Source organism: Adiantum capillus-veneris, chromosome 21 (assembly GCF_014529385.1).
Source record: "Adiantum capillus-veneris isolate H3 chromosome 21, ASM1452938v2, whole genome shotgun sequence".
Lineage (NCBI taxonomy): Eukaryota > Viridiplantae > Streptophyta > Polypodiopsida > Polypodiales > Pteridaceae > Adiantum > Adiantum capillus-veneris.
Genome location: NC_140951.1, coordinates 95,071,844 through 95,099,105, shown reverse-complemented (window position 1 = coordinate 95,099,105; position 27,262 = coordinate 95,071,844). Strand labels below are relative to the sequence as shown.

Below are 27,262 nucleotides of genomic sequence, written 5' to 3'. Positions count from 1 at the left end.
AAATCATGCATACTGCTTGGGTCAAACAATATGACAAAACATTGACCCTTCACATGACCATAACACTTAATGTGAGACTCATCAATGGGAGGATCATGAGAAGCTTGGGTCACACTCGTGTTCTCATTTATTGCATTGACAGAGGATGTGGGTTCTGTTGGTTCTTTAAATTCATTAGAGTCAAGCTTAGAACATGTTCTTTTTATGTGACCCTTGATGTGACAATGATAACAACGACCTTCTTAGAATAAATGCTATGTTCTTCCGACGTGATGTATTCTCCTAGAATTCCTTGTTCTGCCTTTTCATCTGGGGTGAGCTTAGGTTTAGCAATTGTGTTTGCTTTACCCTTAGGTTTATTTTGGGAGTTCTTTTATGAGACTATTGGAAGATTGGTTAGAAGAGTTACCGTTCTTACCATTCTTACGGTTCTTACCGTTGTGAGGTATTTTGAGAAGTCTGGGAGGTACTTGTGGAAGTCTTGTTTTCCTTGGGCTTTCCCTTGTTGTGCTTCATCTCTTGTGCAAGAGCAATCGCTACCGCCTTGTTGAGATTGATTGGGTCGAGGACTTCGACATCAAACTTGATATAGTCGTCCAACCCGAAAATAAAAGCCTCCGTGCGCTCATCATCCGATTTGTGTAATTGGGTGCCAAGCTGCAAAACACGATTAGAGAAAAACATAAGTGGCATACCATTTTGCTTGAGACTGCGCCAATCGTCTTTCAACCGTGCTAGGTACTGTGGTGGCATAAACGCGCCTTGAGCTTGTCTTGGAAGTCGGCCCAATTGAAAGAAAGGGACGTGCCTTCCTCGGCTTCCTCTAGGTGCGCGGTCAACTGTGCTTCTTGCCATGCGTGGTACCAATTAACGCCATCACCGGCAAGGTACATAGCTGCCATCAAAACCTTGCTATTTCCTGTCTTCTTAGTTGTCGCAAAATAAGTATTAAATTGATGCAACCAAGAATGAATAATCGTAGCATCCATCTTATCATCGTACTTACTGAACTTGATCTTCTCTGTGACGGGGTTGTTGGAGTCCGAATCTCGGCTTGCGCCACTTGATGAACTACCAACATCTTTGGTCGGCTTGAACTTCGAGGTGATAACCTGTCGGACCAACTCTTGCATGCGTTGGTCTCTCTATGCCTCACGCTCTGCCTCCAAAGCCGCTCGTCTCTCTTCGGCCTCCAAGCGCGCTTGCTCACGCTCACGCTCAATAGCTGCCTTTCTTTTTGCTTTTCTTTCTTTTCGTTCCTCAATCGCCGAGCGCGATTGCTTACGCTCACGATCCAAGGATGCCTGTCGTTCTTCGTGGTCTTGTTCCATGGATTTCTGTCTTTCTTGGCGTTCATGCTCCAAGGTATCGCGTCGCGCTTCTTGGTGTAACATCATGTCCATCATCGATTTGACCAAAGCCTCCATGGGATTTGGTGCAATCCTTGGCGTAGATGGGGAAGGGGGAGGGTCAGAAAAACCTCCTAGTGGGGAAAATTCTTCTTCGCCACTGCCATGCTCATCACCTCCATGTGAAGTATCCATTCCACTTCGGATAATGCCCATACACTGAAGTCTTGGGTTCTTAAGTTCACGAGGAACTTGGGTTCTTGTGGGTCTTGGGTTCTTGGTTCTTGAGTCTTGAGGTTCTTCTTTCGCTTGCAATCTATGTTAGAGAAGGATCTTCTCTTACCCGAGCTCTACTCTTTTCCGCAGGCGCACCGAAGGCCTTGCGCTTGCACCAAGGTTGCTTTTTCCCACCTCGCGTCGATTGGCCGGCCGCTAAGTGCACGGTCCGCTCTCAATGAGTAAAAAGAGGCACAAGGGAAGGCTGGACAAGCCCTTCTTTCTTGGGTTTCCTGTCACTCTTCAAAAACACGATTAGGAATCGACACGCCCAAGAGGACTTGGATTACGTGCGACCGCAACAAGCAAAAAAAAATCCGTGGTTCTTTCCTTGAGTGATACAGAACACTGCCAAAGCTCTGATACCAATGTAAGGTGCAGCGGATGAGAAAGTTGAACTTTGCTGAAGATGAGTGCTCCGAACTGTGCTCAAGGGTTTCTTTTACTTACGGAAGGGAGAGCCTTTCGTTCCTTTAGTGAGAGAGTGCAAATGATCACAAACAAAGTGGAAGACACTGTGAATGAAGGTGCTGAGACTGAGAGATAGAGAGAGAAGAATACGACACTAGAATGTTGTCAAACCCTCCTACGAAGGCCCCAGTCTCTATGGCGAGAGCGGTCTACTATTGATTGCACAAATCTCTTCAATGCAATGAACTTGCCGACGATGTCGACGACAATGAGGATGACGACGAGACGGGCTGAAATCTGAAAATGCCAAGGGCTGAAATCTCCAAATCTTGTATGCTGAATTCTGACTCTATGTCGGTGACGACGATGCGACGACGACATGCTGAAAACGTAGGCGCTGAAATCTGCGTTTTCCGGGCTGAAACTGCAAACGCTCGCTGATTTGACCGTGCGGCGAGGATCTGCTGCTACGGAAAGGCGAGATCTGCGAGGTTCGGGACTTTTTCTGCGGTGTCTTGATGCTGAAAACTGAAAACACTGATGCTACTTGTGGTCTTGTCGTGACGAATCTGCAAAAACGCTAGGGTGCTTGCTAATTCAAAAACGCTAGGGGCGGATCTGGGTCCTGTTGCAAAAACGCTAGGCTTCTGCTGATGCAATCTGCTAATGCCAAGCTTGATCTGATGTCTGCAAAACATTGGCTGATCTTGATGAAAAACGGTAGGCTCTTCTTGGTCTGTTGGCTGAAAACGCTATGTCTCCTGCCAAGGGGTCTTGCTGAGAAGGTACACTGTCGAACACGCGGTTCCTGCTGCCTCTTCTGCCAGAAAGTGCTAGCGCTAGGGTTTCTTATATACTTGGCTTGCTAATTGCCCTACCCAGTTTCCCAACAAAAGTCACTTAAAAATAATATGTGAAAATTGGCTAAAATAGGGAAAATAGGTCTATGCACTGTAAAAATGCTCATGATGGGTGGTGATGGTAATCTGATGATCATGCTGTGTGCAACCAGAGGATATGCATCTACTCTAAGTGTCTGGACATGCACAGTCTACGAACAGACTCACATAGGTGCCATATCACTTCCTAGGCTAGATTGACTGAACTGAACTCAACTGAACCCATGTTGTGAAGTAGCTTGTCCACGTACACATAGGGTTAGATGTGCACGTGACATTGCAACTTATCCATAAAGTTATTAGTCTGTGGAACCAAAAAGCGATTCTTAATGTTGATCTTGTCAAAGATTGATAATCGATGCACATACGAAATGTACTGCCTTTCTTTTGTATTAAAAGTACAAGTGAGCAATAAGGAGAAGTGCTTGGTTGTATGAAACCCTTCCCTAAAAGCTGCTTGGCTTAGTATCTCTTCTTGTTAACTTAGGCTAACCCTGATAAGGGTTTTTCGTTTGGAGGAGAACTATCGAGGGCATTTAGGAGGTAACTCATCTGATAGAGAGTTGGTGTGACAATCTTTATACTTATCAAAGAAACTTAATCCTCCTTTGATCCATACTTAAGGCACACTTTTATGAGAGACACATCTCTCTCTCTCTCTCTCTCTCTCTCTCTCTCTCTCTCTCTCTCTCTCTCACAGGCAAAATTACGTACGTTGAAACACACTTCTTCATTTCCGTCCTTGTTATGAAGTCGTGAATCAAATAATGATTTCCTTTTTCTAATCCACCTTGGATGTTTCCCTGGTGAAGAATATGATCTAATGTGTGATTGATGTGTGTTGGCTAGTGGGGATGTCGTGGTATTTAGTCAATACTATGCATGATGGAGCTGATGGTTATATTGTCTCGTGGGTAACTACCATGGGTCTATACCTTGCATTTTCCTTCAAGGGTGAATCTGGGCTTATCCTGGATTCATCTATGTATATATATATGTGCTGGCAGATGAGTAGATGTGGAGTACGAGGACTCATTTATCTCAAATAGCTACTATTTCTACAATAAAGAGCAAGTCTATTTAGCTCTTAGTTCGTAGGAAACCCCTCTTGAACCATGCAATATCTATTTTCAATAAAACAATTTATTTTTCACCCGAAGTGGAATATACCTCTCTTTTTTACATCGTTTTTCGATTTAACTAATAGAATCAAATGACAAATACATGTATGGGGAGGAGCTCACTCATGCATGGGAACAACATGCTCGAGTGAGCTCCTCCTTGATGCACGTATTTGGTTCTATTAGTTAACTCGAAAAGCGAGCCAAAAAAGGTACATTCTACTTCGAGTAAAAATAAACCACTAAATTGAGAAATATGGTTTGTATGGTTTAAGAGGGGTTCCTTACAAACTAAGAGCTAAATAAAATTATAGAAGTAGAGACCATTCGAAGTAAATGACTCCTCTTAATCCGTATCTACTTATCTATCAACACACAATGACTCACACATTCATATTTCTCACAAGCAGAATGTCTAAGGTGGATTAAGATTTAAAATCATTATTTAGCTCACATTTTCATGATAGTCTTAATGGAGATGTGACTTACAATGTAAATTTGCTATTCAATGGCATAAATAAAAAACTTTTTGCCCTCTACTTGAAAAGAGAGGGTGTTTTAAACAAAATCTAGAGTCAAATTTATATGGTAATACCAACACACGTCCAGGATGACGTTGTATCCTTTTATGGATGTCATTGGAAAAGATTCATGATCCTTAGTGTCGCCAATGCACAAATTGAGATTTGCTTGGACTGGAGTTGACTGTGGCCAATCCTTCAATGGGAGAGCCAAATGTAACTTGAGTGCCTAGTTGATCGGGAGTGAGGTGTAGTTGTTCAATAGTGTTGAGGGAGATGAAATTTAAAGGTTGGCGCTTTCCTTTCTCTTGCTAAGTGCTACCTTGCACATCAAGGACAAGGACAAAATTGAAACTTTGAGGAACTGGATCTTTCTTGCGGAGGAGGAAAACCTGAAAAAACAGATTGGAGTGAGGCAAATCTCACAAGAGAACATCACCTGACAAATTGTGGATGTAGAATCGTCACGTGGTCTTGCACTCGCTTGAAAAATAACTTTGGTAGAGCTCTCTTTTGTCACCGGGCACAAGAATCTAATGCCAGAAGTGAGGGGGGAGAGCACTTTTTCTGCAAAAAGTAGGAGGGGCTGTTGGGGCGCCTAGAGAGAGAGAGAAGGGGTTGATTTGGAAGGGCTGTTTTTTGCAGCACCAAAAATAGAGGAAGGGAAGAAGGGTTGAATCTTGATAGTTGTCTTTCGGAGAGGAGTTGCTATTTGTGCGGGTGCCCAGATTTTGGCTTCCTTGTTTTTATATGTGGGCTGCCCACTTATTTATAAGTAGGTGGTCGACTTTCCACTCTATTAAAACCTTACAAAATCTAAAAGCTTAGGTTGATTGTTTGTATACACAGGGTCCCTGGATGTAATCTCATGCACAAATGGAATTCCAACATAGACTTCTCTATGGAAAAGCTATTCCTTTCCCGAAAAGCAACTAGAAAGCAACTTGCTTTTTTCGGGAAGCAATCGCTTTTCCAAAAAGTTTTCTAAGAACCCATCTGCATTCATGTGCCTAGTACTTAGCGCCCCACCTTACTTAGTCCGGAATCTACTGAGACCATCATGAAATATTCCTAGTCATTCCCCTAGAATGACACACTAGAAATATCTGTTTTAGGATGGCGAATGCGTATTCTGTCTATGATGCTTTATGTCATTCCCCTAATGATGCATCTAAAATATTCCCTTTTTGTGGATCCACTACACACTAGCACTACAAATGTGCACGCATTTAAACACAATGTAGATTTAGTCATTGACTATAATTGCATAGAAATAGCGAATTCAGCAACACACGCGCGCGCACACTGTCACTCACATAGAACAAAGAAGGGAAGAGGATAGAAAAGCTTTATCAAAGCCTTAATAAGACGTCCTCACTTGTGAAATTTCAATAAGAAAGATCAAGCTATGAGACCAGTGATAAGTAATAGTGCTGCTGTATAATCTCAAAATGTTGCATTATATGAGGATTGGAGTAAATAAGGTCAAGTTTGACAAACACTGGATGATACCATGTAGAGATTGACCCCCATATCGCATATGCTTTTCTTTTCTTTTCTCCCTGGGAACTCACAAGTCTGTTTTATTTGGCATGATTCCAGTAGTATGTTTCGTGAACGTTTCAATTGGCTGTGTGGATCACTTAACATATGTGCACTTTTGTCAGCTTTCAGTATTCAGCGATCGGAATCAATTGTTTGATCCAGTGGGGTTAAGACAGAACTTGATTGAGCTGAAGTCTGCAAGCGTTGATGGTATAATGGTTGAGTGCTGCTGGGGTCGTGTGGAGAATGACAGTCCACATAAATATGACTGGTCAGGGTATGTGAAGTTGTTTCAGATTGTGCGGGAAGTGGACCTCAAGTTACAGGTGATGCTTGTGAATGAAGTATGAAGAATGTTCAAGTTGGAGCTTTACTACAGTTTTAATTGGGAATTTAGCTCATTACATGCCATAGCAATCTGGGTATTCGTTTACCTCTGCAGGTGTCTATGTCTTTCCACGAGTGCGTTGACAGTGATTTGGATATTCTTATTCCTCTTCCAACATGGATATTAGATGTTGGAAAAGAAAACCCTGACATCTTCTTCACAGATCAACAAGGGAGGAGAAATCGGCAGTGTTTGTCTTGGGGTGTGGACAGGGAGCGAGTTCTAAAAGGAAGAAATGCATTAGAGGTATGGTCGTGTCAATGCTTTATCTCAAGCTTGCATTTTCAGAAGAGGAGCTCTGTGAAAAACTTCTCGTATGCAGGTTTATTATGATTTCATGAGAAGCTTTCGGCAAACTTTTGAATGCTTTTTTGAGGATAAAACAATTGTTTCTGTGGAGATTGGTCTTGGAGTAAGGGGAGAACTCCAATATCCTTCTCATTCTAAAGCACATGGTTGGATATATCCTGGAATCGGTGAATTTCAGGTAGCGTAGACATTCTATCATGATTGCTTGCAGGCCTTCTTTTCTAAAAGCATTGTTGAGTTTTTTATGTAAAACTTGTGTAGTGCTTCGACAAATTTATGCTAAAGCAGTTGAAGGCAGCTGCTGAGGCTAGGGGATGTCCAGAATGGGGCAGGGCACCCCAAAATACTGGCAATTATAATTCGTCTCCACAGGACGCGTTTTTCTTCTGTGATGGTGGTGAATACAACAGGTTCTATGGGCGTTTTTTTCTCAACTGGTATTCACAAATGCTGCTTGAGCATGGTGAACAAGTACTCTCTGTTGCCCATATTGTGTTTGAGGGTACCAAGTTACTTGTTAAGGTGAGAATGTGTCTGAAAGTTGCTTGTTCAGAGATCTTGGTTTTGCATAATGTAATGTTAAACTGTACAAGTTTGATTTTGCAGATATCGGGAGTCCATTGGTCCTACAAGACACCTAGCCATGCAGCTGAACTAACAGCAGGATTTTACAATGTCGCAAATCGCGATGGCTATGCTTCTATTGTCAAAATGCTAGCCAAGCAAAATACTGGCTTGAATTTTGTGACATTTGAGCCTTCTCAGCAAGAGAATTTTTTCAACGGATTGGTCAATCCTGCAGGCTTACAGTGGCAGGTAGGTTCAAGTTCTCTCTTGAGACCTAGGGCTATGTTTTTTTAATAAAATTTCCGAGGCACCGGAGGGCCCACAGGAGGAGGTGCTTATCCCTTCCAAGTATTTATTAGCCATGAAACATGCTCGGGCTTGGGCTGCCACCTAATTGATGCACCATGTGTTGGGAACGACGGAGAGAACTCGTAGCAACCAGCTAGGAACCACCTCCTCGGGTGGGGTCACCCGAGGAGGAGGATGCACTCGAGTGTCCAAGGGCAAGAGCCCTAGCAACTTGAACACCAGGTGAGCACAAGGTGTTCCTCTAGAGGTGACCCAACGGGGGATTTGAACCCACAACCGGTAGGTTGAGTGTCAAAAGCCTTACCGTTAGACCAATTCTTGTGGGGACCCTAGGGCTATGCCTTTAAAATGCAAACGTTTTGATTAATTAGAATCACATCAAAAGCTCTTGTAAATGTTCAAAAAGCGTATTGGTGAATAAAATAGAGGAGAATCTTCCTAAATTCTCTCTCTCTCTCTCTCTCTCTCTCTCTCTCTCTCTCTCTCTCTGCCGGCCTTGCAAGAGGGGAGAATCCATGATGCGCTAACTGGTCCAGTCAAGGGCTGTTGGAGGGACACGTTTTTCTTGGAGGTGCTTTTGGCGGGTTCTTGATAACGAGCGGAGTGAACAGGAGATGGCGCTGACAAGGGAAATTGAAGGGGTGGACATGTAGGCAGCATGCAATCTAGAACGAAACCTCAATCCTGCTTGTGTTCTCTCTCTCTCTCTCTCTCTCTCTCTCTCTCTCTCTCTCTCTCAGATGAGGGCCGACCCGACAGCTTTCATCCGGGTAGCCTTGGCACCAGCCCCCCCCATGTACCACATCTTACATCCCCCCATTAGTACAGGATGGAGCTAGATAGCTTGATGCATTCTCATGATTGTACTACCTTGAGCATATAGACATGCATATACCCCTAGAGATAGAGCTCCATCCCTCCTCAGATACTCCACTACCTACATTCAGTTCAGTTTTGTATCAGTTTTGTTTCATTTGTCTTTCCGATAGACGGATGACATACATACCATGTACATTTGATTTGTCTCATAGGCCGATTTCGGCCTGACATAGACGTTAAAAATCTTTCTTTCTTTCTTTCTTTCTCTCTCTCTCTCTCTCTCTCATGGAATCTCGAGATCAGAGACAGCTCGGACGTTTCTTACTAGAGATACAGAGCCATCGGGACACACTACTACAGCCACACACAGCTACACAGACAGAGGGGAGACAATCGCAGCTCACAGACTTCTTTCAGAGGATTTCCGCCCCCCCCTCACCAGACACTCAGAGGGGAGTGACACTCCCACAGGCGGAGGTGAACCGAGCTAGACGACGACCACGAGTCACAGGCTACAGGGGCGCGAGCTCCCACCACCGACAGATCGAGGAGATCCGAGCCCGGGAGCGCCGTGCCACTGAGGAGCGAGTGGCTCAGATGAGGGCTGACCCGACCGCTTTCATCCGGGTAGCCTTGGCACCAGACCCACCCATGTACCACATCTTACACCCCCCCATTAGTACAGGATGGAGCTAGATAGCTTGATGCATTCTCATGATTGTACTACCTTGAGCATACAGACATGCATATACCCCTAGAGATAGAGCTCCATCCCTCCTCAGATACTCCACTACCTACTTTCAGCTCAGTTTTGTATCAATTTTGTTTCATTTGTCTTTCCGATAGACGGATGACATACACACAATGTACATTTGATTTGTCTCATAGGCCGATTTCGGCCTGACATAGACGTTAAAAATCTTTCTTTCTTTCTTTCTTTCTTTTCTCTCTCTCTCTCTCTCTCTCTCTCTCTCTCTCTCTCTCTCCTGCTCCTGTGTGCAATGGGCAGTCGCTTCGAGCCCCCAAGTCTTGACTCATACTCAAAGCTCCAGCCCTGACACACTATGTGTCCGCATGTACAACCTATCTGTCGGTGCTATCTTGCTGCTATTTTTTATATCGCATGCAAATTCCAATCATATTGCCTACTCCGGTCTCCTCCAGTCTCCATTGTTGTGTATAAAAACAGAATAGATAGGGGATACCGGCATCCCTGGGTACTCATAACGGCATCAAAGCCGTGGACCTCTCAAACAATTCATTCGCTGGCTCCATACCATGGGAAATTGGAGATGCATGCCCTACCCTAGTGCAGCTGGGTATCTCCATCAACAAACCTCTCCGGTACCATTCCAGCTCCTCCAACTCCCTTCGACACCTCAACTTAGCCAGCAACAAGCTCTCCAAGAGCTTCTCAGAAGTTGTCACTCGTTTTTGCAGCTTGGAGAGCTTGCTTCTCACCGTCATTGCCTTCACAGGCCCACTACCTGCAGTGGCAATCACGAACTTGAACGCTTTGAAGGTTTTGGACCGAGCTCCAACAAGCTGAGTGGCCCTATTCCATCTAAATTATGCTCTCCATACTCTACCTTGGAGAAGTTGATGCTCCCTAACAATGGGTTTGTAGGAGAAATTCTAGTAGCTCTTTCTAATTTCTGCAATCTCAAGGTGTTGGACCTCAGCTTCAATCATCTGTGTGGGGAGAAACGTCTTGGGATTGGGTGCCTATCAAACTTGGAGGGCTTGTCAATGTTGTACAAGGTGTTCATAGGATAGATTTCAAAAGAGATAGGGCTACTGTCCAAACTGAGAGTTCTCCTTCTAAACTTGAGCTTCAAATAACAACTTACTTTTGGGTCTGTTACCTGTTGATTTCTCCAATGGCACCGAAATGCAATGGGTCCTACTCTCCAACAAGAGGTTTTGAACACAACCCATGTCTATTTAGTGATCCCCTGCCACCTGCTGCCTATGTGTCAAAAGATAACAAGACGTCTGAGAGATGCATTGGTGGTGGTGGGGGTGGGGGTGGTGTATGCATCAATCATAACATCTTTACTATGTTTTCATGGGCCAATAATAGCATTGTTATAGCATTGCAGAATCATGCCATGGAAACAACAACCAGAACATAGTCGAGGAAAGGGCAGTCCCTTGGAGGACTTTTTAGGATAATGTGAAGTATTTAAGTTTCTAGGAGGGTTCTAGTGTAGTGCTTGGTGTGTTGGTTTATATATGGCTTTGATAGATTTGGAAAATTTTGGTGTTGCTCCATGGATTATTAGGCATGTCCTGCAATGACAATTCCATTGGTGCTGTGAAGTTCCTAATGCGATGAGCTAAGGGAGAACGGCGATGCTGTAGCTGATGGATTTAAAGTCTTGGAATGATGAATATTTGTGCCTTGCTTTCTCTTTTGGATAAATTTGGTGCTAGTTGAAAATGTTTTCTTGCAAGAGTGGGGTAAGATTTACTTGTGGGCGTAACAAATTTGTCTCAAGAAAACACTTCACTTTTTGGAGTTAAAATAACCAAAGCTTTCTTTTGGAGCCAAGAACAACTAGATCATAAAACTTTTGTCTACAAGTCACCAAAGGCTCTTCCTATATCTCTACTTGCACAACTGAAAACGCGAGGAGATAAGCTTAAGACTCTATCCTTACTATCATCATTCGAGACTTCACCCATGTTGACCCCGTTTCAAGCTATGCTTTTGCAAAGAAATTGCAATCAAAGGATCCAAGACACTAGCTTAAGAAGGATCTTCAGCACCACCCTTTCTTCCCTGAAAAATGCTTGCCAGGTTGTCTTGCTTTTCCCTCATTCCCATACTTGATAAATATAAGTCTCCTTCCTTTTGGTAAACCATCAATATGCAATTAATTTTGCAAGAATTAAATTCGACCTTACTTTTTGTTGCCTCAATTGTGCTTATTTGCTTTGTTCATATTTCAAAAATTGTTTCTTGTTACTTCATCTAGTGTTGCACTTGCAATTATATTGTATTCTCAGTGCCTACAATAGGTTTTCAAGCTCATTTGTCCTTATGCAAGCAATTTTTGTGTCATGAAGGTCAAAATTCTCATGAGTATGCCATTATAAGAGCTTGTTTAAAAATTGGCCTTTTTTAAGAGGGGAATAAAATAAGGTACCTGCTAATGGAAGTCTGAAGGGGAGTAGATTAAGATGCCCTTTTCATGATTTGGAAAACAAAGTCATGCCCCATAGCATTGAATCAAGAATTGGCCATGTTCAAAAGAGGAGAGTCTCTTCTAGTTTTCTATGTTTTCCAACCTCTAGTGAAGAATTTTTTAACTTAGATGAAGGCTTGTATACTGAAGTGTTAAAAAAAGATATTACCTACTCATATTCTTCACCAAACATGTCTCCAAGTTACAAGATTTGAAGTACAATTCTAGTGAAGTGTTTATAAAAGATGTTACCTACTCATATCCTTCACCAAACACGTCTCCAAGTTACAAGATTTGACTAACAATTTCTGTGATATTTCATCATGAGAAGGGCAATATGAAAATATGCCCTTCCATAGGGAAGGATGCTACTAGTGTTAGGAAAAAAACAAGGGGTCCCGTGTATTTTAACCAGTTTGATTTGAGTTTGCCTCAAAGAAAACTAGGAACTTTACACAAGTTTTAGTGTAAATACCAACAAAAGCTGCAAATTTTGAGTTGAAAACCTTCTTATTTTCTTCGGTTAGGGAAAGTGTATTTTCTAGCCCTCGATACTACTTATTCTAGGGAAAATGTATTTTCTAGCCGTGGATACTAGCGATTGCCTATAGCTTTTGAAAGAAAGAATAGTTTAATCATAGCACTTATTCTAACTAGGAGGTAGTTATGTTTGATTAACATGCCTTGTGATTTTATCATTCATTGGCATTGTTTGCTTGCAAAAAGTGATATAGGCGTGGTGCCTATGAAATGTTGTACACAACTTTTAGGCTTTTTGAAGCTATTTTTCAGCGTTTCTTTGGAGCCATGCTTGTTGTAGTAAAAATAGCACGCATTTTAAAAATTGCGCAATTCTCTCTCTCTCTCTCTCTCTCTCTCTCTCTCTCTCTCTCTCTCTCTCTCGGCGTGCGCACATGCAGGGCGCTCGACGTCTCAAATGGTGAAAATGGGGTCATGGTCCACTGCCAGCACTGCACGCATCTGCCCGTTTGAATCGCAGAAGCCATCGGCGGCTCACCCTCGCCATCGGAACTGAGAGGAGCTGGTCCTAATGGTCACTGTCGGTGAAGCACCGATTGCTTGGCGGGAAGATCCTCCATTGGGCTACAATGTTTTGCTATGTCAGAAGGCACTTTTAGCTCTCTCTCTTACTTTCTCTCACTACGACACCACAAAGGCGCTTGCATGTGCTTGATATGCCTTGATATGCGACGGTAGCCATCGAGAGTGTTGGCAACCGTTTTGATGCCAGTTTAGGGTGTATGTGCGTAGTCTATCTATCTCTCTCTCTCTCTCTCTCTCACATCAGGCAGTGCCGCCGTCGTCAAGTTAGTGACGGCCTTGTTTGATATCGTGCACACGGTGGATTGCCGTACTTAACCCTTCACCAAACTAGGCTTACTAATGACTTAAGTCTCTCCAAACGTTTAACGTAGCCTGGATCCGTGCCTTGCGCTTAGGCCTGCCGCTACCAGCTCCCCTGTCTTCGCCCAGATGTCTTCCTTGGTCGCGTCCGCTGCCCTGCAATCACTCTTCTTCGTGCTGCCACTCTGCCTGCCTTGGGGGTGCCGAAGCTGCACCTATCCTTTGCTATGTTTTGCACCCTCGACAACAGCATCCCGCCTTCTTCTTGCACTAACAGTCGTTTTGCTCTTCTTGCCACAACCCATGGTGTTTCTGCCACAAATGGCCTCAGCGAGTTCTCTCCTTTGGCCAAGAAGGGAGCCACCCTTACAAGCTTCGGAGCCCTACATCGGGGTGCCTTCATTGTCCTCGTGGTGCTGAAGGCGAATGAAGTTGCCCCGCGGGGTAGCTTTTCCATTTGTGGGTATCCACCTCTTGGAAGGCCTCCCCCAGTCCGCTTGGCAAAGGCTACAATGAATCTTGCGAGCATAGGAGCCCTACGCGAGATGTGTTGAGGGTCCTTGTGGTGCTGAAGACGAATGAAGTTGCCTCTCCCCTTTTCTTGTAGCAGGCTAGCTTTTACTTCTGTGGGTATTTTGTTTGTTTGTCTTGTTTCCTTTTGTTTTGGTTTTAGCATGTAGTTCTTTGCTTCAGAGGGTTAGGGTGTGTGTGTTTTTATGTTTATGTGTGTAAGGGAGTGGAGAAATTTTTGTATGCTTTGTTTTTGTACTGTCTAAGATTTACTTTTGGGTCTTTCTTTGTTTTTTTTTCTTCGAGTTTTTTGGTTTTTGTTTTTGCGTTTGTCTTGTTTGTTTGATTTGAGATGTGAGACTTTGGGTTGCTGCACCGCTCTTTTACTAAGATTCTACAGTAGACTATCACATGGTCATCAACAAAGCCTCCTTCACTGTCTTCTTGCAGTTCCCTCTCCAGCTATGGAATTTAGAAGTGACTGTCAGCAAATTGACTGGTCTTTATCCTGGCTGACAGCTTCTTGTGCGCATCAGTGCAGTGCTCTGCTCATCATTTTGTGGCCTTCTTCGTAGTTATCTTGGTGATGTCAGGTGCTCCTTCGCTATCATCTTCGTCATTGACTGCTCGTTCCCTCTTGTTGTTTCCCTGCTTTTCTCGGACGTGGTTTGATTTAGTTTGCTACGCCTTAGACCAAAGAGTCGAAGTGCATTTCGGCGAAACTTTGAGGATGTAAATTACCTTTCTATCTACTAAAGCAGTCCCTTTGAGGATGTAAATTACCTTTCTATCTACTAAATACTCCTTGGGTGGATTGGCTACCACTCGGATGTGTGCTGAGGAATGTACGCATTGAACCCACACCATCTCGGGGATGGTTTGATTTAGTTCACTACTTTTTAGACCAAAGAGTTGAAGTGCGTTTTGGCGAAAGGGCAATCCCTTCGAGGACTTAAATCACCCTTCCACCTACTAAGCATTCCTCTGGTGGATTGGCTATCACTCGGACCCGTGCTTTTGTTATTCCCCTAGTGGGCATTTGTCACAAATAGGAGTGCATAACAATATCAAATATACTCTAATAAATAGAATTTATCACTTAATACTGAAGCAATTGTGTGTGTGTGTGTGTGTGTGTGTGTGTGTGTGTGTGTGAGAGAGAGAGAGAGAGAGAGAGAGAGAGAGAGAGAGAGAGAGAGAGAGAGAGAGAGAGAGAGAAATGAAATGAAATGTAATATTAACGTCTTCAAAAGGCCAAAATGACATATGAGACCAAAAGGTTACATGTGGTGAATCTAATACCAAGTCTGGGTTAAAAAAGTACAAAGAGCTGAAAAGAAAATAGTGGGTAGGGGTGGGATGAAAGCTGAAACAAGGGGAATACAAAGGGGTGAGCTGATACAATGGAGCTCTCTGATAGTCGAGGCATCATATACATATACATATACATCAATATCCAAAAGGCTATAGAGATTCAATGTCCTCCAAGGTAGGCACTTTGTCGAGAAGGCTCCTATGTTGCGCCAGTATGGTATGGATCCTCTGTCGCGTCGATGTCGAGAGGGCCCCCTCATCCGTGGGTGACGGGACCGCCCCAACTCTATCGCCCGATCAAGCAGAGTGCCTCTGGTGTTGTTATGGTGTTGGGATTGCTCGGACTCCTCTATCTTAGACTGAAAGAAATCTGTAATCTTTCGTTGTTAATGGATCTCTCTCATTGTGCCCCTCTTCAAGAGGTCCTCTCTGTGTTTGCGAATCTTCAGTAAGTATAATCCGAGGCATCTCTGATCCTGGTATCTCATGACTCTGGAAAGTGGCCCAAAAGCCTATCTGAATAGACAGTGAAAGCGGCCTCGTATCTCATAGTATACTGGGCAGTGACATATGTAATGTAGCTCTGTCTCTGGCTCTATCTGACACACCTGACAAATCTTGGACTCAACGGGTACTCCTCTAAATCTTTCTGTCTCGATTTCTAGTTGATGTGAGGATGTGCGTATCTGACCAATAGCACATCGGATCCCGTGGGATAGATGAGTGTCCATGTATCCTGGTCTAATCACAAAACCATCCTCCGTAAGTTGGAGAAGATGCTCTCTATAGAAAGTCATCTTCGTACCTAGCTCATGTGTAGTTTGTATCCATGTCCTCTTCGTATCCAGCTGAATCAGGTCCTGTTTGATGAGCCTAGTAATCTCTGCCCTAGTGAGGGAGATGGAGGGTGCATCCATAGAGTACTGAAATGGGGGTGGCCGATCCATACTAAAGCCCGATCCATACTTAAGCCATGTAACTGAAACCAAGTGCCATCTCTGCATACCAACATGATCTATCTCCCTGCAATGCCACTGTTGCGAAGATTCTAGTGCTAATCGAGCATATCTATCTTTGGGGAGAGCCCAAGTGCTATGCATAAATGAAACTGATCCAGTGAGTGCCTCCACTACCAATGGAGGAGTAGCGAGCTCCGCCCTAACAATGTCATGTGGTATTGAGGCCTTGGTCCTAATCATCCGAGAAATCATAGACACCAAGGGCTTCTCCATACATCTCCATCCATCAGTACTGTCAGCTTTGCTATGGTGATCAATTGAGGGGCCCCATATCTCCACTCCGTACAGCATGGCTGAAGTGACCAAAGTGTCAAAGAGCCAAAGCTTTGTCCGAGGTTCTTGGAACTGAAACTGTGAACATATCCTCTCAAGTCTCCCCAATGCTGCATAGGCTCTGGTCAATCGCGTGTCTGCCGCACGCCTCAGGGAAAATACTGGACCACTAAAAACCGCCCCAAGATAAGTGTATGTATCTGCATACTCCACATTCTCTCGACTATATGTAAAAGTGGGGACAGACCTCCTTACCCACTGCGCTGTGGTGCTAAACACCATTAGCTTGGTCTTACCAAGGTTCACAGACAATCCACTGTCCTGTGCAAATCCATGCAATGCATCCAAATGACGTTGCATCCCCTTTGGAGAATCGGAGATCAACACAATATCATCAGCATATAATAGCAACAGAATCCATGTCCTTGCAAGCTGGGCACCTCTATCACCCTCTGTATGTACATAATCTGAACACTCATCTACATATATCCCAAAGAGAGTCAGAGATAGGGGACAACCCTGCTTCACCCCAATGGTGGAGTGAACCATGTTTGACATGCCCTGAGTAGTGCGTAGTTGTCCTACCACTGTCGTGTATAAAGCTAAGATCCCCTAGATCACGTCTGTGGGCATCCCCATGCAAAGTTACTTGGAACGAGAACGGGGAAAGGGAATGGGGGGCTCCGGAACGGTGCTGGAACGTGTAGGCGGGGACCAAAACGGGAACGCCGGAAGGTCTACAAAAAAACGTTGAAATTATCCTCAAAACAGCCTATAAGTTAGGAAACAACTATAAGCCAAGCTTCTAACACCTAGTTGGACAATTAGAATCTTGTTCAAGCATGTTTCAAGTTTCAACATGTCGCTTGTGCGTGTTAGTGGTTGTGGACGTAAATTCAATTTACCGGAGGTGTAGACACCTCACAACATCTTAAGCGCATCACAAATAACAATATCTAGGAAGTGCAAAGATTGAAGAGCTCAATAGACAGAAAGACGGAATAAAAAGACCATGACTATAAGTTCAAGTGTGGCTTATAAGGGCAGCCAAGGCGCTACAAAAAGGTAAGCACTGAGAACTCAAAGAAAAGATAATAGTCGAGGCTCAAGAGTCAAGACTAGCCACTAGGGACTCAAGAGCTCAATACATAGATGCCAAAATGGAAACATGTCAAGGGCCAAGGCTCAAGGACCAGTGGCAGTAGAGCCAACCTGCCAATTTGTAGCGGTGTCGTGGAGATCATGGATGTCATCCCAATCCTCATCCCCGATAGGCTCGTCTGCATCATCCACTTCATGTAAAACTTTTGTAGATCCACCCTCCCCAAGTATCTCCGTCTCTGCCTCCATCTCCCACTGTAGAAAGGGATCTGATACTTTGGATGCTGACTTGCAAAGCATATGCAAGTTTGCACTCACAATACAAGGTCGTTTGCTTTCTCCACGGCAAGTCGGTTACTCTTCCAGGACGCAACGTGGCTGTAAACATTCCACAATTGCTCCAAGCAAGAGGAGCTAACCGCTTGGGTGAGGATGCGGATAGCGAGTCGCTGAAGCTCTGGCCCATTTGAGCCATAGTCCTGCCACCACAAAACTAAGGAGATCTTGGTGCGATCAACTTGGGCATCGGCAAGCTCAAATGATCCTCGCATACCCGTGTACATAGCAAGTTGATCCTTGATTTTGCGGCGTTCTTCTCGATCAGGGTGAAACATGGTCAAGATCTCGTTCCATTGCTTGGTCATCTCCCCATCATGCTACTGTCCTGCACCTTGACACTTTGGATCTAGCACAAAAGCTGCACCATGGAAAGGGGAAGCATAGGAGTCCCATCTGCTCTGACAAAGCAGGCTAATCTCCTCAAACCTGTCTGCATCTGGCTCAAGTGTTTGGAGGGCCTCCACCATGCGATCCATGGCCTCATAAACCTTGCCAATTCAAGGTTGCATGCCATCAACTACTCAAAGCAAGTGGAGTACCGGCTGCACCATTTGGTCTATAGTCTTTAGTAACTCCCAAAACTGGGGATCCTCTGACTTGCCTACACATAAGATCCCTGCGACTGAACCTGCGTAGGATGAGGAAGTGTACTCTGTATTGATGAGGGTTTGCGGTGCACTCTGACATTCGTATAGGCGATGAATCATTAGGTAGTTGCTTCAAGCAGGCAGCCGGTGCCATTTTGGAAGGCATGTATCCCCTTATCAAAGTGTCATTTTGTATGGCACATTGCCTTAACAACCTTTTAAAAGATATAGGGCGCCTACCTTGGATTGAACCTCTCATTACAAGTGCGTCCAAGCTAGTGTCCTTCATCAACAATCACAATCTCCTTCGTGCTGCATTCTTGAAGCGATCAGGGTCCCCATCCGTGACAAGCTGCAACACCATCTCTGGGCCAATGATCTCTATGGCAGACGCCCACTCTTCTGCAAGCACATCGGCGGATTTTCCTGTTTCTGTGGGGTCATGTGAGTGGGCAAAGTACATCTCTCCCTTGCAATAAGCCACAAGCCCATGAATGGATCTCCTCCTGGTGTCGCTCCATCCATCTGCAATGAGTGTCACTCCCTACTTGGCCCATTGTCGCTTTATGTTTACAGTTGCCATCTCCACAACGGACTTCTCTCTATCAAGAAGAGTAGTACAGAGGGCCTCTGAAGTGGGTGGCACGTAGCGTGGCCCGTAATCTCCAATCCTTGTGCACATTGCCTTGAAGTAGTCCAACCTATACGATGTACATGTCACAAAGGTCAAAAGTGAAGACAATGTTAAATGAAATACGAACATACTAGTTATGGTCATAATATGAAAGCACATTGAGAACTTGGAACTTACCGAGCCTTTATGAAAGGGATATGGTCGTGATAAAACAAGCGGGCAACGACGGCATCCACATCCTCCTTTCTTTTTGGATCCCATGACATCTAGAGTTCGTTGACGATGGGTGGGAAGAGAGGGAGTAATCGTTTGAAATGATGTTTGAGCCGCCGCACTACTACCTCATGGAAGCTTGCGAATGAGTGGTAGAAGAAGGAAAAACCAAGTGATTGGAGTCAATGGCTTGCCGCTTGGGTGGATCATTTGCTTTGGCTCTCATGATGGCATCCTTGATCTCAAGCTCCTTCTTCTCGGCCGTCACATTCTTGCAGTGCTTCACTTGCTTCCCCACTATGTGAAGGAGGTGTGCTCGAACCTTGCTTGTCCCGGATTTGCGTTGGAAGCTACATAGTTTGCACGTCCATGATCTTGCACCGCCTTCTTTGCCCAAGACTTCGGAGTGCACCTCATCCCACCATGAAGGCTCATCCTTCTTTCCTCTCTTACCAACCGAGGGACCTTCATGTGATGCGGAAGCTTGTGCCATACCGATGGCGCTTGAGGCTTGAGGATTGAAACTTGAGAGAGGGATGGAGGGATGGAGCTTGAAAGTTGAGAGAGGGATGGAGCTTGAGAGAGGGATGCGATGAAGGAATGGAGCTTGCGAGAGGGATGAAGCTTCAAGCTTGAGAGAGAGGGTGAGAGTGGATTGAAGCTTCAAGATTGAGAGAGGGTGTGAGAGTGAAACTCGAGAGTGGCTTCAAGCTTCAAGCTTGAGAGGGAGGGTGAACCGTGAGACGCGAGAGAGTGGCTTCAAGCTTGAGACTCGAGAATGAGGGAGGGCTATGAAAGTGTGAGGGGTGAGGGCGAGCTTTTATAGGAAAAAAGCCCCCCCCCCCCCCCCCCCCCCCCCCCCCGGTCCCCCCCCCCCCACACACGCCTCTAGTGTGAACCACCCCCAAATTTCAAATGAAAAGGTGCTGCCCTAAAACTGCCGCCCGTTTTTCAAATTTCAAATTTGTCGCCGTTTTTCAAAGTTCAAATCTGCCGCCCCGTTCCGCCCGGCTGGAACGTTGTTTCCCTATTACGTTCCGGTTCAAATTTGTCGCCGTTTTTCAAAGTTCAAATCTGCCGCCCCGTTCCGCCCGGCTGGAACGTTGTTTCCCTATTACGTTTCGAAACCGGAACGCTATTCCGTTCCCGCGACCGTTTCTCCGATTGGAAATGCTCAAAACGCTGTTATGGTACGTATACCCTCTGTTCCGCCCGTTCCTTGTTATTGTGCTCCCATGTCTTGCAATCTGCATACGAGTGTGGCTCGTGGCACTGTATCAAAGGCTTTGCAGAAATCCACAAAGCTACAATATATCCTCCTGTCAATGGTGTCTACCCTCCTCAATAATGGCTCTGAGTGTCAAAATCTGGTCAAGAGTGGAGAAACCTCTCCTGAACCCTGCCTGTCCTGCTGCCCATATGCCCTCCCTCTCTGTCCATCCACTCGGCTCATGCTCAAGAATTGATGCATATAGCCTAGCCAGAGTGTGACCAACCATGATGGTTGAGTAATTCCCAGGAAGCATAGGATCTCTCGACTTGAAGATAGGCACGATAGTGGACATATTCCATGTCTTAGGGAAACCCTTATACATGGCTCTATTAAACATCATAGCAAGAGGCTTTGCAAGCATATCTCTGGCATGGATAAAGTACTCTGCTACCAGACCATCATGATCCTGTGCTCTTCCTGTCTTCATCTTGTCAATGGCTTTCCTTACCCTCTTAGCAGTAAAGAAAGTACATGTTTCTGGGCATGCCTTTGGAGGGTCAGGCAAAGGTGGCTGCTCCGATGTTGTGTAGAGAGATGTGGCATATTCCCCCCATGTCTCTGTGGAAGTGATGGTTGGCGGTGGAGAGTGCTCATTGAAAAGCCTCCATGCTTCACTAGAGTCTTGACTCATAAACAATTGGTACAGATCACGCTCTAATTGAGATAGGTAAGCCCTCTTCTTTCGTCGCACTAGGCGGCGGAAGATAATCCGTGACTGTCTATGTGTAGTATTGCCCATGAGCACCTCTCTCTGTAATATGATCCTCATCTCTCTACACTCCTCATCATACCAACTATTCTGAGGCATGCTCCCAGATCGTCTGTGTGTAGGCTGGCTATGGAGATATGCCTCCGAGGCTGCATCATGTAGCATCTCTGTCTGGGTGAGCTCATCTAGTGGTCGTCGTGGCACCTGAGTGCATAGCTGCCTGTATATCTCATCAGTGTACACGTGACCTCGTGAAGGTATACTGAGTATGTGTGGAGGCCTCTCCCAATGGAGCTGTGCTGAACTGGAATGATAAAGTGAAAGACAAGATAGCATGATCGACTGCTATCCCAACTGGCCTAGTTCCCACCACAAAATCCTGAAAGGAAGGAATGAGTCCTGGCGGAGCCATAACATAATCCACTGTACTAGCGCCATGTTGGTGTGGAAAGCATGTAAAACCACCAGCTACAGGGAATCTCTGTAAGCCATTCAAATGGCCAATCCATGTGCAGTTCCCATATCAGTCAAGTATCTGCCATACTCAGTGTGCTCTTCATCCTGTGATAATCTAGACAGGCCCATTTCTGTAATATCAAGCTTCTGCATCAACTCCTCTGAGGTATCATAGAAGACTGTCTGGTGATGGACGGTCATAGCATTGAAATCCCCCAAGATAAGAATGTCGCCATCTCTGGAAAACTCCCATATATCATCATCTAAAATAGAGAAGGGGGACTGTCCTCTAGGTGATGCATAAACTGGCGTACTAGGAGGAAAATAGCAAATAGCGATGTAGAGATATCTGCCTGTCTTTGCCTTCAGTCTCATCCACATGTACCTAGCATGCTCATCCCTACGGGCTATATGTATCAGGGACTGTAGCTCCTCCCTGAATAAGACTGCCACTCCTCCTGAACCTCGTCCTTTGCGCTCTGATCGAGTCTCCTGTCTGCAAGTTGTCTCCCATCTGTATCCGCTCACATGGAGCATGGACTACCCGAGGCCTGATGCGTCTTAGAGTAGAAAATGATCTCTCTCCCTGTGAAACTACTCAAAGGCCCCTACATCAAGGCGCAAAGATCCATTACAATTCCATGTAGCCATTTTGAGTGTGGTACCATAGGTCTCGCACCGTCATGCGGGACGCTACTCCAGAATAACCACTCGTCCATCCCTGTAGAAGGCCACTTTCCTCTTCTCTCGAGCTGTCATTATCTCGGGCATAACTTCTTTCATATGAGCAAGTTGTGTGAGTGTGAGGTCATCTCCAAGGAATATGCCCGTTTTCTTTAGTGCAGGACGCTTCTTCAAGAAGTCCTTTGCCTCCATGGATGGGAAGCGCATGATTAGAGCTCTTTCTTTTGAAGTCTCCCCATTTCCTTGTGTCTTCTTCCCTACCCTTCATGCCTTTGTATGAGTAGCCTCATGCGGAGAAGTTCTTTGACTTCCCTTCCACATCATCTCGGTCTTTTAGACCGGTTACTCGTATGTGCAAAGCTCTAGTCTTCCTTCGTTGCTCTTCTTCTAGAGTCATGTTGATGATTGTAGGAGTGAGGATAGATGTGGTTTCTAGAGAGAGAGAGAGAGAGCTTTTTTATAGCTCTCGGAAGCCAGCATAAATTGTCACAAGACGGGCACCACGTGCCAATAGAAAAGAATAGATTGAACAGACTTTTAGCACTTCAATAACAACTGAACTGAATGAAAGAGAGAACACATGCGACACAGAGTTGCGAAATTCCACCCGAGAGAGTATCAACCCCAAACCTTGGCGCCCCTTTTCGGTATTTCTTTATATTACTTGAACTCATTACAATGCCGATACTCACGCTCTACACCTTCTCATCGAAGCGTGCCAGAGAATTAGCGCTCTGCACATATTTAAAGGGCCCTTGGCCTATGAAAGCAGTTTACATGAAAAGCCTTCAAACTCAAAAGCAACTGGCCCAAAAGCAGATTCCCTAAAGCTGCCATCGCAAAAGCTGAAATCCGTACAACTCTCCCACGTCATTATTCAACGTAAAATGCGGAAACCTGTACAGCTCTGCCACGGCAGCAAGCCAACGCAAATCCGGAAATTCGTATAGAGGGGGAAAGGGAGTACTAAGTTTTTTTGCTTTTCTATAATCTTCAGCTGCCCACTTATGAAGTGGGTAGCGAGACACTCTTAGAATTGGTTTGAATCAGCAAAAACTCAGAAAATCCTTATAAGCTGAAAACAATGCTTACACAATTACAATTTGTGCTTCTGTGGATGCAGTCTCATGCACAGTACGATGTGAACATACTCATACTCCTTTAGCAACTAGCTTTCTTAGAAAGCAACTTTATTTTCTCAAAGTTTCCTCTAAACCCATCTTCATTCAAGTGCTTGCCTCATTTCTTTTGCACCATTCAAACTCCGTGCGGAATTCCCCCTAACTATGGAATATTCCCTTTTCGATGCTCTCGTCACCCACCATGTGATGCATCAAGAATACCCATCACCTAATCCTTTCTCACTGAACTTACGGTACAATCCCCTTCGTGATGTTTTGTCACCCATTTCATGACGCATTAGAGATGTCCGTTCCGGATGGTCGAATACTTCTTCTCGATGCTCTATGTCACCCATCCCATGACGCATCATAGATGTTCGTTCCGGATGGTCAAATACTTCCTCTAGATGCTCTATGTCACTCATCCAATGTGACACATCATTACTCTGAATGACGCACTATGAAATATTTGTACTTAGATGTCTGAAGCGAGAAAAACCCTCTCAATTATAAATCCAATAATTTTATTCTTTTAGAATTATTTTTCATGTTGTCTCAAAGAAGAAAATCCCTCGCTTAAAAATCCAATAATTCATTCAGAATTATATTTCCTTTAGATATTGCCCTACATCGAGCTACTGCCAATGCAAATGTTCCTCTTTGGTAGTTTTGGCTTATATGCTATGTAGTAGCTAAGAGAGCTTTAGGTGTTGTTTAGAGGTTGTTGTAATCCTTTCTCTTTTTAGTTTGCCAAGGCACTTTTTACTCTGTTAGGAGAGGTTTTTTCCCCTAGCTTTTGAGTTTTACATTTCAACATTATGGTTAGTTGTATATATGTTTTTTAGATATGGCCTCCGGGCTTGCGTTTTAATCAGCCTTGTAGTTTCTTGTCCGTGCATATAGTTCTGACCAGTGAGCCACATCCACCCCTATCGTGAGGCCCCCTAAATGAGCAACAAATAATACGACGTCTACATCTCAAAATGGGAGGTGGTAAGATCCAAACAAGTAGCTTGTAATGCTACTAAAGACCCCGTTCCACCGTGACAAAAGGTCCTGGCTGCTTTAGACTAAGTAATAGCGTCTCTCAACGCTATACTAGACGCGCTATTATACTCTTATACTCATACTCTAACATTTTTATTTGTTACAGTTCTGTCCAGTGAGCCACATCCACCCCTATCGTGAGGCCCCCAAAATGAGTGACAAAAAATACGACGTCTACATCTCAAAATGGGAGGTGGAAAGAGCCAAATGAGTAGCTTGTAATGCTACTGAAGACCCTGCTCCACTGTGACAAAAGGTCTTGGTTGCTTTAGACTAAGGAATGTCTGTGAGCGTCTCTCAATACTATTACTAGGCGCGCTATTATACTCTTATACTCATACTCTCACGTACTGGCATATCAATAAAGAAATTTAGTTCCTTCATGGATTCTGCTCGAGTATATATCCCCCCCCCCCCCAAAAAAAAATAAAAATAAAAAATAAAAATAAAAAATCCACGCGAGCCCTTCCGCGAGCGAGTGACAGAGAGATCTCAGAGCTCTAGCTTCGTGCCACCTCTATGCGACAAAGAATCTCTGCTGCTCCTTGCGCGCATGTGAACGCATGACTCGAGATGGCTGCTCGTGACCCAGCAGCTCTCCTCATAGCCAGTAAGAGAGAGGGAGAGAGAGAGAGAGAAATGAAATGCTATATTAACGTCTTCAAAAGGCCAGAGTGACCTATGAGACCAAACTAATACAAAAGTGGTGAATCTGGTACAATGTCTGAAAAGTGTGAAAATAAATGCGAAAAACTAAATAAAGTATTAGATAAACTTCTTAGGAGCATTTTGGGTGTCTGGCTAGAATGCTTCTAATCCTTTGTTGTAGTCTCCTCCGGTGAAGTGTGCTTTTGCATCTCGGTCATGGTCGTCTCGATTTCCTAAGCTCAATCGCCTTGTCAATGAGGGTGCCTTTGGTATGAATGTGGGTACTCCTTTGTGCTCGCTACTGGCCTCTTGCTTCTCCTTCCATTCCTGCTTCTCTCGATCCGAAGAAATCTGTGATCTGCCTCTGAGGCTGTAGTGCTCTTTGTCTTCTCATTAGATTATCCCTGTGCCGATGTAGTTCCAGTAGGTACAAGCCTAAGCACCTTTGATCTTGGTATTGCATGACTCTACCTAGAGGACCAAAGCCTTCTTTAAATAGGCAATGGAAACGCCCATGTATCTCATAGTATACGGTGCAATGGCATATGTAGAGTGTAATTCTGTCTCCGCCTCCATTCCGCATAACTTGCAAATTCTGCTCTCAGGTGGGATTCCCCTAAATCTGCCAAATTCAATTTTCAGCTGGAGAGAGAGAGAGAGAGAGAGAGAGAGAGAGAGAGAGAGAGAGAGAGAGAGAGAGAGAGAGAGAGAGAGAGTTGTGTTAACGTCCTTGTCGAGGCAAAAGCTAGCCTATAGGACAAATCAGATACATCTTTGATTACAATCCACTTCGGGTATCACCAAAAAAGAAATGTGCAAATAGTCGTATTGCCTTGTCTCCGCGAGAGAGAGAGAGAGAGAGAGAGAGAGAGAGAGAGAGAGAGAGAGAGAGAGAGAGAGAGAGAGAGAGAGAGAGATGAAATGAAATGAAATGTTATATTAACGTCTTCAAAAGGCCAAAGTGACCTATGAGACCAGAAAGCTATAGTGCGGTGAATCTTATACAAAGTCAGATTAACAAAATAAATTAAACTAGGATAACAAAATATAAATACTGGGAATCCTAAACTAAGCTGATAGGTGTGAAAGGTGAAAGGCGTGAAATGTGTGAACTAAGCAGTACAATGTGTAGACAATATGGAGGGAAGCAGAGATCCATCTTCATCTGCACTCTGGACAACGAAAAAGTATGGCTCGAATCCTTTGCTGTAGCCTCCTTCGAAACTGTGTAGCTCCTCTTCTCCATCGGGGTCGTCTAGATCTCCCTAGCTCCAATGCTCAGTCTATGAGAATGCCAGTAGTGTGGGCAGACCTCTCCACTGTTGGCTGCTCCTCTGTCTGTTCTTTTGGGTGTACAATATCTAGTGTAAAGAAATCTGTGATCTGTCTCTGGGGTTGTCTCTCTCCAGCTCTCCTCAGTAAAGTTTCTCTATGCCTGTGTAACTCAAGTAGATATAGCCCAAGACATCTCTGATCCTCATAACTCGTGACCCTAGATAGAGGCCCAAAACCTTATCGGAATAGACAATGAAAACGGCCTCGTATCTCATAGTACACTGTGCAATGACATATGTAATATACCTCTGTCTCTGGCTCTAGATGGCATAAGCGGCATATCCTGCTATATGCTGGTGTCCCTCTGAATCTGCCAGTCTCAATCTCGAGCTCAATCTCGAGCTGATGTGAGGTCGTGCATATTTGCCCAATGGCACAACGCAAACTATGAGAAAGATGCGTGTCCATATAGCTAGGTCGAATCACAAACCCATCCCCCGTGAGGTGGAAAAGATGCTCTCTATAGAAAGCCATCTTTGTGCCCAACTCCTGTATCGGCTCTATCCATGCCCTCCTCGTGTCCAGCTAGATCAGATCCTGACGAATGAGTCCATTGATCTGTGCCCGCGTCAGAGACCTCAAGGGTGCCTGTAGAGAGTATTGAAAAGGAGGCAACCTGTCCATGGTGAAACTATGTGTCTGAAACCATGATGCCATCTGTGCATACCAGCATGATGTATCCCCATTAAGAGCTAATTGTCTGGAGGACTCTAGAGCCACCCTGGCGTATCTGTCTTTGGTAGTATCCCATAGACTGTGTACAAAGGAGACTGATCTGGTAAGCGCCTCAATCTCCATAGGGGGGGCAGCTAATTCCGCTCGAATGATATCATGTGGTACGAAAGCCTTGGCTCTAATCAGCCGAGAGATCATAGATACGAGGGGCTTCTCCGTACGCCTCCAACCATCCTGGCCTACCGAAGGTCCCC

General features: G+C 44.7%; 1 protein-coding gene across 1 annotated transcript in view; it reads left to right on the top strand.

The window, feature by feature from the left end:
* Positions 1–27,262, top strand: part of LOC147431383 (beta-amylase 2, chloroplastic-like) — a 70,547-nt gene that overhangs the window by 36,062 nt on the left and 7,223 nt on the right. Inside the window, exons 6-10 of the mRNA XM_086493999.1 lie at positions 6,245–6,448; positions 6,565–6,756; positions 6,833–6,997; positions 7,081–7,341; positions 7,426–7,635. Coding sequence (XP_086350125.1) covers positions 6,245–6,448; positions 6,565–6,756; positions 6,833–6,997; positions 7,081–7,341; positions 7,426–7,635 — 1,032 coding nt within the window. The remainder of the gene's footprint in view (positions 1–6,244; positions 6,449–6,564; positions 6,757–6,832; positions 6,998–7,080; positions 7,342–7,425; positions 7,636–27,262) is intronic.